The sequence below is a fragment of the Cavia porcellus genome, unplaced genomic scaffold, assembly GCF_034190915.1.
Source record: "Cavia porcellus strain 051 isolate PalLab524CR breed Dunkin Hartley unplaced genomic scaffold, mCavPor4.1 scaffold_20, whole genome shotgun sequence".
Lineage (NCBI taxonomy): Eukaryota > Metazoa > Chordata > Mammalia > Rodentia > Caviidae > Cavia > Cavia porcellus.
The window spans coordinates 61,738,669-61,753,573 of record NW_026947503.1 but is presented as its reverse complement, the minus strand read 5'-3'; the positions used below and the strand labels follow the sequence as shown (position 1 = coordinate 61,753,573).

At 45.3% G+C, this 14,905-nt stretch overlaps 2 protein-coding genes across 3 annotated transcripts in view; one reads left to right on the top strand and one right to left on the bottom strand.

Moving 5' to 3' along the window:
• Myom1 (myomesin 1) overlaps nucleotides 1-14,905 on the top strand; it is a 114,184-nt gene that overhangs the window by 52,110 nt on the left and 47,169 nt on the right. For both annotated transcript variants that reach the window (XM_063231903.1, XM_013146700.2), the window contains exons 14-16: nucleotides 5,531-5,655; nucleotides 10,570-10,753; nucleotides 11,167-11,341. In XM_063231903.1, coding sequence (XP_063087973.1) covers nucleotides 5,531-5,655; nucleotides 10,570-10,753; nucleotides 11,167-11,341 — 484 coding nt within the window. The remainder of the gene's footprint in view (nucleotides 1-5,530; nucleotides 5,656-10,569; nucleotides 10,754-11,166; nucleotides 11,342-14,905) is intronic.
• Nucleotides 13,092-14,644, bottom strand: LOC101788057 (26S proteasome regulatory subunit 10B). The gene has a single exon (XM_005001244.3). The coding sequence runs from the start codon at nucleotides 14,622-14,624 to the stop codon at nucleotides 13,455-13,457; it is 1,170 nt and encodes a 389-aa protein (XP_005001301.1). The 5' UTR covers nucleotides 14,625-14,644; the 3' UTR covers nucleotides 13,092-13,454.

The window sequence follows — 14,905 nt, the reverse complement described above, 5'->3', positions numbered from 1 at the left end:
ACAATGGTTTCTGTATAATCTCCTTGTCTATAAAAGTTTTTACTTATATTATCATATATAATAAAATCCAATAAGATACAACCACTTAAGACCAATGGAGACAGAAGAGTACAAGTTTGATGGGACTTCAAAACAAGATGATACTAAATCAGCACTATTATGATGTCTTGTTTTCTTCAAAATAGCTGTTCCTACCATCCAATCTTCTCTGCCTCATTTTTGTTGAGCTCTTTTTCTATCGTTTGTTGTCAGTTTGTCTTCTTCATTTTGTTTTCTGCTCCATTCATTGTGGCCTCTCTGCCACTATTTCTGAAATCTTGGTATTTTCCTTTTTTAACCCTAAGTATTATCTGTAGAGTTGAATTGGTAGTTGCAAATTCCCCTAGTTCCTCTTTATCCTGGAAACACCTTGTTTTTCCATCAATTTCTAGGGACAGTTGTGCAGGATATATTAATCTTGGCTGGAAGTTATTATCTTTCAAAGCTTGAATTATTTCCCCCCACACTCTTCGTGATTTGATGGTTTGTGCCAAGAAGTCTGCTGTAATTCTGATGGGTGTTCCCTTGTAAGTGATCTGATTCTTGTCTCTGACGGCTTTTAATATTCTGTTCTTATATTGGATTTCTGGAATTTTGATTATTATATGCCTGGGTGTAGCTCTGTTTAGGTTGTAGGTGGCTGGGGTCCTGTATGTCTCATACATCTGAGTATCTTTACCTTTACCTAAATTTGGGAAATTCTCCTGGATTATTTCTGTGAATAGCCTTTGTAGTTCGTTTGTTTGTGTCCCTACTTCTTCTTTTATGTTCTTAATTCTTAAGTTATAGATCCTCTTACCATCTTCTAGTCTTTGTATTATTGCTGTTTGTTTCTTTGTTATTTTTAAGAAGTTTTCCATTTCATGCTCCCATATTACAAATCTGGCCTCCAGTTCAGATAATCTATCCTTAGTTTCTTTCAAGCTGTTATGCCAGCTTTCAATAGAGTTTTTAGTTTCCTGGTAATCTCTTTGAACCTGCTTCACGTATTCTGTGTTTTCTCTATTTTCTTCATCAAACAATTCTCCCCTTTTTTTCTGTTCTTCCATTCCACCATCTGTTTTTTCTTGGGCAGTACTTAGCATTTCTCTAACTATTCTACTTATATCTTGCTTTACTTCATTAAATACTTCACTTTTGAACTCATCTATGAGGCTCCGGAGATATCGCTTTATGTCTATTGGTGCTGTGCCTGATATTGCATGTTTTCTGTCTTCATTCTCCTTTGTATTCACCTTTCCTGGATCAGTGTCCTCAGGATTGGGGACTGAGGACCCTTTCGGTTTTGTTTTTTTTGGGGTTTTTTTTTTGTTTTGTTTTGTTTTTTTTTTTTTTTTTTGGCATGCAGGCCAGGCACTCCCCACCAATCCTGCTTGAGAGGGGAATATGTGACTGAAGTCACTGCAGCATCCTGTCCCAGCCAGCCCACCTGGTCCCAGTATGTCCTTTGCTGAAGCCTCCTACTCTATGGAAGGGTCCCTGATCTGCTCACTCACCACAGGTCGATACAGAGCTCCCAGCCAGTCCCGCTCTCAACTCTATTTACTGCTTCCCACTCTCAGAGCTTTCGCGCCTCTCTCCTTGCCGTGCCGAGTGGGACGTAGCAGCGGCTGCAGGAAATTCAAATCACAGCTTCCAGTGGCTCGGGGTCCAGCTTCCGTGCTGAGACCTTATCTGTTCCTGTTATATCACCGGGATTGCGTTTCCAGTTGGTTTCTCTTAGTTTAGTTCGTTCCTGGGTCGACAAAGTACATCTCCCCTTGCCTAGGATTTTTCGCCCAGCATCATTCCTGGATTTTAAGTGTGGTTTCTCAGAATGCCTCCAAAGCTGCTGTTATCCATCTACCATGTTCTCCTGGAAGTTCCAGCCTTTGGCTTCTAATTGAGATGTTTTAACCATTTCCATTTCATGTGATTATTCATATGGTTCAACTTAAATCTATCATTATATTATTTTCTGTCTATTTCATCTGTTTCCTTTTTTTCTGTCTTTTTACTTTTTAAAGTTTGGCTGTGGTTTATCATTCCATTTATCTGTGTTATGTCATTGACTACAATCATTTTATTTATTTATTTATTTTTAATTTGTTGGAAACAGGGTCTCATCATGTAGTTCAAGCTGGCCTTGAACTCACCCCATAACCCAGGCTGGCTTCGAATTCAAGGCAGTCCTGTAGCCTCAGCCTCCGGAGTGCTGGGGTAATCATTGGTTTTAGACTTTAGTGGCTTCAAATTTATAATATAACCTGTTCCGCCACCCTTCAGTGGTACTGTTAACATCGTTAGCAGTGCTGGACCTTAGCACAGCAGTGCCCCGTCACCTGCCTTGGGGCCATACAGGTTATTCAAATGCATACTTACACAACATCATTGACTTTAATGTCATTATGCTGTTTTACAAAGAAATTTTAAAAGAAAAATGTTTTTCAACACTTACATTTTTACTGTTTTTTTCCTTTTCATTTTTTGTTTGTTTATAGATCCAAATTTCTGTCCAATAAGATTTTCTTTCCACTTTGAGGCCCTTTCTTTAACTTTCTTGTAGTGCAGGTCTACTGACTGCAAATTATTTTATGTGTTGTATGTCTGGAAAGGTCTTTGTTTCACTTTCAGTTTTAAATATACCTTCACTGGACACAGAACCCTAGGTGACACTCGGCCCGTGTGGTTTGGCCCCTCACTATGGACGGCTGTGGTCATTACATGTTTGTTCCTAGAGGCATAGTGTGTCTTTTTTCCCCATCTCTGCTTCTAAGATATTCTCTTTATCCATTTTTCTTTTGAAATTTGACTATAATGTGTATGTGTCTCATTTTTTTCATACAGTTTAAGTTCAGGATCAACAAATTTTTCAGCTCTTTGGATTTATGGTTGTTACTGGATCTGGAAAACATTTATGATTAGTTCTTTAAATATTTTCTCCTCTACTCCTTCCTGTCCTCTCACTTGAAGAAGTCCCCTTATACATGGTTGAGGCTGTACTTGTTCAATACTCACCTTCTCGAATGTACGGAGCACATTAATAACTGTCTTGGGGCCTTGATGAGCAAATCACATGCAGCAATTCATGGGTGACACAAATTGTATCATCAGTGACAATTCTGGTTCTGTTTTTGATAGAGTTATTTCCAAAAGATGAAAAATATTAACAAAAGATGAGAAATATAAAATAAAAAGCGGCCTTTATTCTGAGAACACGGAGAGAGATGACCGGCAACCCCCACCGCTGGCGTCCGGCGATCTCTCCGGTGGACACGCGGCGTGGGGGCCTGTAAATAACATCGGTTTGGGGTGGAACCTAAGGCGGGCATTAGGGATACACAGGTAGCCCATTGGTCCTAGGTTTGGCGCCATATGTAAATTCCCAGGGGCGGGAAGATGGCGTCACAGGTAACTTCCTAGGGGCAGGGCAAGATGGGGCTTCCTGCTTCCGGTTGTGGCTTTCCTGGCTACAGTGTCCTGTCTGGGCCAAACCTTTCAGTTTTACTGACTGCTTCTCTCCCCTCCTTCTAGCTTTATTTCCTTGCTTCCTTACATACTTGATAATTTTTTATTTGATATTGGACACTTCAAGTTTACACTGTTTGGTGTTAAGTATTTTCCTGTTTCCAGAAATACCCTTCAGCTTCATTCTGGAAGAAGAGTTTAATCTTTTTAAGGCTTGCCTTCAGCAGGCAGCAGGAAATGCATGGGGAGGGATTAGGAGAATGTGCCCTTCTGGGTGTTTTATGACTGGGGGTGTTTCAGTCAGTTTTCTCATTCCTGGAGCAAATTATCCGATATAGCTTTGAGAAGAGGTTTATTTAGTTCATGGTTTCAGAGACTCCACTCCATGTTCAGCTGGCAGTTCATGGTGGGCCCGGAGCAGAGAGCAAGGGAACAGGGCCAGCAAGGTCAGCGCCAGAGACCTGACTGGGCACCCAAGGTCACAGCCTTGGCCCGAAAGTGTGCCTCCCCATCCCTTCTGTGTTTTAATCCAGTTAAATTGATGGATCACAATTAATGGTCACTGTGGCATTGTCCTTAGGCATTCTTGCAGGAGTAATGGATCAGCTAATTTAAGAATGAAACACACAGGAAGGGAGAGCTCATTCACTGGATTCTCCATCAGTTCTGATGACCAGGTTTATTGTGGTTAGCACCTGCAAGGTGTGCTGGGCTTTGGTGTGTGGGATGGGGACCAAGCAGCCTGTATCACAGCTGATAGGATTATTTCCAAAAGATGAAAAATATTTCCAAAAGATGAGAAGTATAAAACAAAAAGCGGCCTTTATTCTGAGAACACAGAGAGAGATGACCGGCACCTCCCACTGCTGGTGTCCAGCGATCTCTCCAGCAGACACGTGGCGTGGGGGGTATGTAAGTAGCCTCGGTTTGGGGTGGAACCTAAGGGGGCATCAGGGATGCACGGGTAGCCCATTGGTCCTAGGTTTCGCGCCATAGGTATATTCTCAGGGGCAGGGAAGATAAGAGCTTCCTGGTTCCGGTTGAGGCTTTCCTGGCTACAGAGTCCTGCCCTTTCAACAGCCACTTGGCAAGGGGAAGTTTTAACTGGACCAGAGGGGACGGGGAGTGACTGCATTTCCAACTATGTCAGGTTTGAGAACAAATGCCCAAGGCAGTAACTATATTAACAATTCCATGATGCTGATTTAGAAACTAAAATTTCAAGACATCCTCTACTACTCTGGCAACCCTAGGTGGGTATTCAAAAAATTCTGATAGCTGGGTTGGGATTAGAAGGGAGAAAACAAAGCAGCCCCAGGACTTTAGAGTCCTTGGACCCATCTCCAGCAGGGCTTTCAATGGCTCCAAGGGGAGAAGGAGGTGAAATACAAATCCTGGAGCAGACAGCCGCCAGCAAGGTCCCCGTGGAGCTGGGTTTGCAGCTGGAGTCATAGTGAAGCTGCTCTTCCCAGGCAGGAAGTGAGGGTCAAGAAGGACACAGATGTCAGAGGTCAAGGTCAGTAAGTGGCCGGAGGCTGGAGGGCGGAACAGGAATGAAAACTCCACTGAAATTAAAAAGCACACACCAAAGAAGTCAGGAGAACGTGCTGCAAGTGCTGGTGTCTATCAAGAAGTGACAAGAATTGGCTGTGTCCGGGAAACTTGGTGTTTCCTACTAAGATGGAACTGAATCACCCATGGGAGACCTCCACACACACAGGGATCAGCCCCAAAGCCCCTGACAGCTCCTGCTCCCCTGTGACCTTCTGCGTCTTTCACCGCGAGCACACCCTGCCCTGTACTGTTTGCTTTTCCTGTCATCAACTCAAATGTAAACAATTCAAAGACAAAGACAGCGTCCTGGATCCTTAGCTCTGTCTGCTGAGTGCTCCAGGGCACCAAACAATTGCAGGACTGATGCTTCAGAGAAAGGTCAAAACACAAGCTCCTTGGTGCACAGGGGAGCCAGAATCCCTTTCCTCCAGGAGGAGTGTCCAGGCCTATCCAGGATGTGCGTCCCTAACTGTTCCTTGTTGTTTTCCAGCCGGCATTGTTCCTGGGCCCCCCACAGACCTCTGTGTCACCGAGGCAACCCGAAGCTATGTGGTGCTGAGCTGGAAGCCCCCCGGCCAGCGGGGCCACGAGGGCATCATGTACTTTGTGGAGAAGGTAAGACTCTGGAGTCAATGTCAGCTCGGGTCAGTTCCTGAACATTGCTGCTCAGCGGGAGAGGCGGAGTTTCTGGGGACGGTGGAGTGAGGTGGAAGGGAGAGAGAATGTCCCTGACACTTTACACTCTCGTGAACTCTGAGTGTCCACCTTGGCAGCTTTGTGCATCACCCAGAACTGTGTCTGAGGGTTCAGGGGCCTCAGGGACCCCTGGAACTCACTCACACCCTCTCTTGAGGGTCACAGACCCCAGATCATAAACCCTGTGATTTAAAAGAGAAACAGATCTGCAAGTGTAGGCCACCTGTAGGATGGTGTTTTCTGGAGATGGTCTCGGTCTCCCAGGTTTGGCTGGTGGCTTTGTAGCTGCCCACACTCACCCTTGTGCAGGAGGAAGGGAACATCGATGCGGGAAGTGGGGAGCCAGAGGAGGAGAGCAACTTCCCAAGCATGGGGAGAGGTTAAGACAGCCAACCCTCACCTGCCCGGTGTCCTGGTGGGACAGTGGGGTTAGGGATGGGAAGACAACCAGCAGAGCTGGCAGTTCTTCCCTCCAATCGAATGTCAGGGGGATCAGATCATTAGAAAGCTGCACACAGTGAGAGTGAAGGATGAGGATGGTAGGTGAGTGTCCAGGCAGTCCTGAAAAGCGCTGATGCCCCTGACATGGGAGGGAGCTGAGGCCTGGTGGGACCTCACTGGGGAAGAACCGGGCTGCTGGTGTGGGAACCTAATGGCCTGGACACAAGGCACAGACTAAAGTGCACAGGAGGCCCTCAGTCCACAGAACTGGGCTCCGGGAGAAGGATATTTGAAAAGAATCTGCTCAAGGTGAGGCTCCAGGTCCCTTGCTTTAAGAAAGCTTTGATCAGAGTAAACAGGCTGCAGCTCAGAGGTAAAGTGCTTGCGTGGTTAGAAGTGAGTCTGGGCTTTCACCCCAGTCCTGGGAACAAGCGAACAAAGACAGATTGATTGGGGCAGAATTGAGAAAATTTTGACCTTATATTTTAAAAATTTACATTTTTATGGATGATGAGGCACCATATTTAAAATAATAAGTAAAACCAGTGTTTGAACTTTTAAATTTTATTCTACAAAATTGTGATAGCATAAAAACGTCTTTATATTTTAGACAGAAAAAAAAACACAGAAGAGATTTTTTGTTTTATAAAAATACGGAGCTAAATTAATTTTCCCTTTTCTATCTGGAATGCTATTTCGATACATTTCAGAACCTGTGTTTGATCATGGTCCTTGACGGTTATCTGAGAAGGTAAATGCATTAGGATAACAGGGTGTACCAAGCCCTGCCATGTAGGTAACAACACAAAATAAGACACAATACCATTATGGCCCTTTGTGTATTTCAAATAAGTGGGATTTTTGGTTGGTTTATTTGTTTGTTTTTGGTGCTGGGGATCAAACTCAAAACCTCACACTTGCCAGACAGGTGCTTATGCCTCTGAGCTAAATCCCCAGCCCAATAAGTGGTTCTTGAGAAATTATAGTGGGGCTGAAGCCCTAGGCTGGGCAATTTCCTTTCATTCATCGGTTTTTCTTCGTGATAGACAGTCAGCCCAACCTCTGAGCTACATAGCTCGCCTCTTTCTCACCCCTGGGAAATTGGTAACAATAAATACAGCACCACCTCCACATGCAAGATGGACCTCTGCCAATGGAGTCTGGTTTTCTGAAAATAATATTAAGCATTTATATTTCTATTTTTATGTTTTCTAGACATTGGCAACACATACACACACAACCTGCAGTAGCACCCTAGACACTTTTTCTTCTTTTAGAGGGAAATAATAGAGAGAGAGAGATAAACACTGGCTTCCCAGGGTGTCCCGTACATCCCTGTAAAGGCTCCCGGAGAGAAGCACTGAATAACCCGGCAGTAATCACCATCTTCCTGACACTGAGATGGGTAATTACGGTTTCCTGTCATGTTGGTTCTGCAAGAGTCTTCCACGCCCCAAACTTGAGTTCCTTCGAGCTGCAGCTGCAGGGGAGATTGAAATACTCTCCCAGCAGCCCCCCACGCAGGAGGCGGGGAGAGGCTTATGGGGTCAGTCCCTGAATGACTCACTGAACACCCAGGGCTCAAGGCTCGGGCTGCAGGACACGCAGGAAGCTGGGGTCCACAGGCACCAGCTCAGGCACCCTGAGCTGGTGCGAGGTGTTTCTATGAACACCTTCCCCCTAGGGAACAGGGTACCCAGGACCCTCCAGCCCCAGGGCCGGCACCTCCTCGTGATGAGTCTGTGCCTGCATTGCTTCGTAGCACCTGTCACCTGGGCTTCACCTGCAGAGAACAGGAACCCGCTTGCCAGTGACACCACATCTTCGATCCCTGAAAAGGCGGGATTGGGGTCTTACAGGAATCCGATGGGTGAACAGTTGCGTGCAGGGCCCCCATCCTCTGTGATCTTTTCAGTTCCATGCCTTCCCCTGTGGCTCTGATGCCTTGAGCTCTTTCCCTCATTCCCTTGCAAATGTCTGGTCAAGTTAGAGACAAAACCCGCATGGCTCTCAGCCCGTTTCTGTACTTGGCAGGAACCAGGTGCTATTTCCCATACCCTAACCCACCTAATTTCCAAGGTAGCTCTATGAGGGTCATACCATGGTTTTCGTTGTGCCTATTGGGCCAGTGAGGATGTCAAAAGTATTTATAGGGCGTTGTTGTCAGGGTTTGCCACAAGAACAAGACAATGCAGGGCACATAATTTATAGTATTATTTAATAATAGCCACCCAAAGAATACAAGAAGTGCAGGAAATCTGTCACACACTAAAGACCCCAAAAATCCAGCTAAAGGCTTGGATCCCAAGGCAATGTCCTGCATGAATCCAACCAAAGACCCAGAGCCCATGACAGTGCCTCCCACGAGGAGGAGCCAGAACCCACGACAAGGATTCATGCAAGTCTATTTCATGGATCCGCACTGGGAAACCCAGAGGTTAGCAGTGGAAACTACAAAGTTTGGACCTGTGGGGCAAAAGATCTGTGCCAGCAGCTGAGGGATCCGCACTGGAGCCAAGAAGCAATGCTCAAAGTAAGGACCAAGGCTCCCCTGAAAAGTATTACTACCGTCCTCAGTGACAACAAGATCCCAAGCTCATATCAGGAAGCCGGCATGACAGGCTTCTCCTGGAGACATCCTCCCCTCCAGAGCTGGGAAGTGATGTTCAAAGTCAGGACCAGAGCTCCCCCAAAGTGAACCACAGCCCTTCTCAGGGCAACAAGGTCCAGAGTTCCTCTGACAACGAAAATAGCCAAGTTCATGTCAGGAAAGAAGCTTGACAGGTTCCTCTAGGAGAACCCATAGCAACAGGAGAACTAACAGCACACCTCTTCCTCTCCAGTTCTTTTTATCTTGGCAACAATCCTCACGTGGACCATCCACACACACACGATGCTGATGTAGTTTAGCTGGTGTTTGAAGTTGACCAGTCATCAGTCCACCACCCAGGGCATCTGGTTTGCCCGAGGTTCTACTGCAACTATGAGGCTGCTTGGATTTGAATCTGTACAATCTGACGATAGGCCAAGCATTCCTAATCCAAAAGTGCAGAATTGTGAGCCCACGAGACACTCAAAATGTTTCACGTTTCAGCCTTTTGGGTTGGGGATGTTCCACAAGTAAAAACTGCAGATTTTCCAAAATGCAAAATATTGTGAATTCGGAGGCACTTCCTTTCCCTAGCATTTTGAGTAAAGAATGCTTAACCTGTACTACACCGGGCTGTCTCTCAGTCTCCTGACCCTGAGTCTTCTCTTGCAACTTGCATGGTGTAGCAGAGAGGATCAAAGTTACAATGGCCTACAGTGTTCTTAGCACAGCAAAAGATAGCTATTATTTTTCTTATGAAAGTATAAATGACCAACAATTGTTTACATATTCTCTCAGGGTAAAATAAGTCATGATGAATCAAAGCTGAAAAAATTAAAGGTCTGGGAAGATTTTCTCCCTTAGAAGGAAGCAACTCCCACATACAATGACACATGGTCATTAGAGACATTGCACCAGCCTTTAAGGGTTAGTGTGCTAAATTTACCCGTTTTACAGTTGACAAACTGAGACCAAGAGCATCATGGTTTTCCAAGTTATTAACACAATTGGGACCAAATCTTCCATCTTTGGATCCCTTCCACCATGGCGTAGCTCCGTATCAAGTCAATGGAGCCTGTGATGTATTAGTAAACTTTCTTAAATGAGTGAATGTTTGCAATACCTCATAGTTATGTTTGCTTGGGGGAATTGGTGCACACGTATAACACATCCGGATCATTGTCTAATGTTTTACCCCTTCCCTAACTCCCCTCCACCGATACCCACCCCCAGCCCCAGAAAAACCCTTTTTCCTACTATCGTTTCTTTATCTATTTTACTCCTTTATTTATATTTTATTATGTTTCTTCTAAAGCAAAACCATGCAGTATTTTACTGTGTGTGCCTGACTTATTAACAGAATGGTCACAAGTCATTGTCCTGCCAGTGAGGTGGCCTCTCTCCACTCCACTTGTGGCTGGAGTGTTTTATGCTGTGTGTCTGCCACCTTTTCTTTGGCCATTCGTCCTCTGAGAGGGAGAGCTTATCCACTGTGACCTGCGCTGGTGTGCACACGGGCACGCATGCGTCATCGCAGCCTGAGGTCTTCCAGGGATATACCCAGGGGGGTCTGGCAGGGTCCGGTGGACCCGGAGTTAGTGTTCTGTGGAATCTCGCTACCGACGTCCACCACAGCTGCACAAGCTCCCACCACACTCACACTGTGGATGGGTCCCTTTTCTGTGCTCCTTGCTATTGTGTTCCATGCCCTAAAGGAAGCCAGCCCTACTCACCTCCAGCCCCACTCACCGAAGTGGCAGTGCTGGGCTGGGGCTCAGTGGGTGTCCCTGTCCTCTTTGCAGTGTGACGCGGGGACAGAGAGCTGGCAGCGGGTGAACACAGAGCTCCCCGTGAAGTCCCCTCGCTTTGCCCTGTTCGATCTGGCCGAGGGCAAGTCCTACCAATTCCGCGTGCGCTGCTCCAACTCGGCTGGGGTCGGTGAGCCCTCAGAGGCCACAGAGGTGACCGTTGTGGGGGACAAACTCGGTGAGTGTCGTTGGACAGAGAGGCTGAGAACTTACTTTATGAGCAAGAGCTGCATTAGTGAGTGCGTGTGTACGCAGAGGTTAAAGGGGTCATGCTTCTACTAGAAGTCTGCAGCTGTGCTTAGCCTCTCCATTAAGTAAGGCTGATTTTTGCTCATAGAAAGTAAACTTCCCCAGGTATGTGTGTCTGTGTATGCACATGTGCATGTGTGTGTGTTGCTGAAACTCACAGACATCAGTTTACTATGATGCTCCCACACTAACACTTCCAGTGCTTCCTGCTTTAACAAACACATTGTGAAATCAAACAATTGGATGTTTCACAAGGTTATTTGTGTAAAATTTCTACGTGTGTTGGTGCACGTGTGCTGAGTCTCTTAAAGCTACCTTGTCACTGTTTTCCTCTTGATTCAGACATCCCCCAGGCTCCCAGCAAAGTCATCCCGAGCAGGAATACAGATACTTCGGTGGTGGTTTCGTGGGAGGAGCCCCCGGATGCCAAGGAGCTGGTGGGGTACTACATCGAGGCCAGCATGGTCGGCTCCGGCACGTGGGAGCCCTGCAACAACAACCCGGTGAAGGGCACAAGGTAACCCAGCAGGGGCCCTGGGCCATAGTGCGGGTGCCCACACATGCACGGGTGTGTTTTAAGTATCCCAGTGCATTTCAAACTGAACATGTAGAAAACTTTTCAGGAAGAGAAACTTTCTTTGTTAACACTCAGAAACCAGAAATGGCAATTAGCGTACAGCTAGTTTCCTAGGTCTTCTGTGATTCTGTTTCTTTCCGCTATTTCTTTCTTTCTTCCCCTCGGTTCTGGTCTTTAACGTGCCATGTGGTGCTGGATGCAAAGGATCTGACCAGTTCTACCCAACCCAAAGACCCAGGCATTTGACATGGACAAAAAACAAAGCACCGACATTTTGTAAACTCTGAGCATCAACATGATCAAGCCTAATCTTAAGTAGACAGAAAGTAACACTAAAATGCAGGATGGGAATTTAGTTCAGCAGCTCAAACACCTGTCTGGCAAGTACAAAGTTGTGAGTTCGATCCCCAGTACCAAAACAAACAGAAAAACAAAGACTTATCAGAAACACTTCACTGTATCTGTTTTGCATGTGAGGAATGTTATATCTACATATATAATAAATTCTGTACTAGATGCGAGCCTCCTTTGAAAGGACCCCTCTGAAAGGGGCCCCCAGAAACTCTCAGACAGGCCTGGTGGGCCCTCCTAGGCCTGAGGACCCCTTTAGGATGGGTGAGTTCTTTTGCAGAGCATGAGAGGAGGGAAAACAACTGACTCGTGGCAGAAGTTGGTGTATTATGAGACTCGCTCTTACAGCGAGGTCTCTTCGTGCCTTGCCTCCCACTCCGGGTACTCCTGTGTGCTCCCCAGCTCTCAGCAGTGTGGCTATGAGGCCTCGAGTCTGGCTCTGTACAGGCGGGAGCAGCCAACACGCAGGCTCCGAGGTTACTCACCCCCAAGCCCACAGCACTCAGCTCGGTGTCTCCAGCACTGGAGCACTTGATGAATCCTGGCTGAACTGAGGACCAAAAAACTGGCTGGGTTATGCTGTCCTCTACTGAATGTCTGAGCAAGCTGACAGAGGCATTAGCCACCTGGGTTTCCTCGGTGCCTGTCCTGAGGACAGGCTTGAATGTCAGGTGACTCATGACACAGGTGTTTATAGCCAAAGAGCTATTTGAGAGTAATCTTGATTTACGTGTGACATTGTCCTGGATTCCTCCGCCTCAGGACTGAAGCCTTAGGTTAAAGCAGTAGGAGGCTGGGGATTTAGCTCAGCGGCATAAGCCTTGCAAGCAGGCAGTCGTGAGTTCAATCCCTAGTACCGATAAAAAAAAAAAAAAAAAAAAAAAAACGGCCATCACAAGACCAGGCATGGTGATACACGCCTGTAATCCCAGCACTTGGGAGGACAAGGCAGGAGGATTGCTGTGAGCTCAAGGCCAGCCTGGGTTACAAAGCGAGTTTAAGGCCAGCCCAAACAGCGTAGTAACCCCCTGACTCAAAAAACAAATCAACAAAAAAACAAAAATAGCCATCCCAGGAAGTTGTTTTCAGAGTTTTCAGATTCCAGTATAATTTCTCAATTATCTGTAGCTTCTGGGGCACTCAGCAGGCAGCTGTGGTGGGGCAGCAGGGCCTTGTGGTCATGTACATACCCCAGAAGTAGCCAGTAAGAATAGTATTAATGTCACCTGTAACTGATTAGAGGCCTTGCCTATGCAGACACTGTGACATTATTTTATATACATTACGCAGTTCTCTGTGAACATTCTTTTTTTTTTTTTTTTTTTTTTTTTTTTTAGCACTAAATCAAACAGGTTTTATTCAGTTTTAGGATGAGGAAAACAAATGATATAAAATAAGTCATAAGAAATGCTCTCATACTATCTCAAATGACTTTCAATGTTTTACAAAATGCTCACATTGCAAATATGAAAAGTTCAATACTCATAACTTCTGCTGCAATAATGCAACATTAACATACAAATTTTTTCTGTATCAATTTTAAAGTTGAATTACTGAATTACATACTAATTTTATGATGTTATTCACATACATTTTATTTGGTTTTAATGAGATCACTGCCAATACACACATTATTTTCCTTAACTTTATTTTTACATTTAGTCAGTGTCTGTCATGCAGCCGTCAAACACCTTATATTAAATTACACAGGTTTATAGTCCAATTTCGACTCTAGCTTCTTAGAATCAGCCACTTTTCTAACTGCTTTCATGAAGTCTTCCTGAACTACAAAATCATGATCAGCACGAATTGCAAACATACCTGCTTCAGTACAAACATTTCTCAGGTCTGCTCCATTAAAGCCATCTGAAAGTTTCACAATTGCTTCATAATCTATTTCGCCATGCTTTGTAATGGGGCCTGCATGGATTTTCAATATATCTAATCTTGCTTGTTCATTTGGTAAATCAATATGTATTTTTCTATCTAATCTTCCTGGACGCAGCAACGCAGGATCCAGTGTATCTGGTCTGTTTGTAGCCATGATCATTTTAACTCTATGCAGAGTATCAAATCCATCCATCTGATTCAGTAACTCCATTAAAGTTCTCTGGATCTCTCTGTCAGCTGAAGTACCCTCAGAAAACCGGCGACCACCAATAGCATCGATTTCATCCATAAAAATGATGCATGGCTGATGGTCCCTTGCATAATTAAACATTTCTCTAATCAAACGGGCACTTTCACCAATGTACTTATCTACAATAGAACTAGATACAACCTTTAAGAAATTGCAGTCCAGCTGGCTAGCAACAGCTCGTGCCAAGAGTGTTTTTCCTGTGCCTGGTGGTCCATATAACAAACAGCCTTTTGGAGGTATTATTCCCACACGCTGGAATAATTCTGGGTTTGTGAGTGGTAATTCTATTACCTCTCTCAGTTCTCGAATCTGTTCTGACAGCCCTCCAATCTCTGAGTAAGAAACATTCCCAGGGTCCTCATGAGACATGTTGTAAACCAATGGATCCACCTCTCTCGGCAAGTATCTCATGATAGTTAGTGTAGTCATATCCAAAGCAACTCTTGTTCCTGGCTTCAGCTTGCTTTTGTCAAGCTGTCGACGACAACCCACAACATATCTTGGTCCATTCGTAGCTTTAACAATGAATTTTTCTTCAGTTAATTGTTTAAGCACTTCACCCACAATCTGCCCAACACTTTGCAGGGCCTTCAGATCATTTTCAGACTTTTCATACTGCTTGGTAAGTTCTTTTAATTGTTCCCTTAACTCCTTCAGACGGCCGTCGATCTCCTTGTGCTCCAGCAGCTTCTTGCGGTAGTCCTGAAGCGCCTTATCTCTAGGGTCCGCCATGATGAGAAGCCGTCGCTCATAGGGGCTCTGTGAACATTCTTATGTGTTGTTATCCTTATCACCATGATGAATGCCAGGGGAAATCTAGGACTCCTCGTTTTTTGACAGAGTGAAATTTAAAAATTACTTAATTGCCTTCTTGTCTAACGTGAGCATGTTCCCTGAATCCCTTTATGTCTTCTCTTCCTTTTGATAAAAGAATCAGTGTCACGTAGCCAGCTAAGCTGACAATCACCTCCCTAGCTTTCCTCCTAGGAAAGACCTGAAACTTTCTCCCCTCT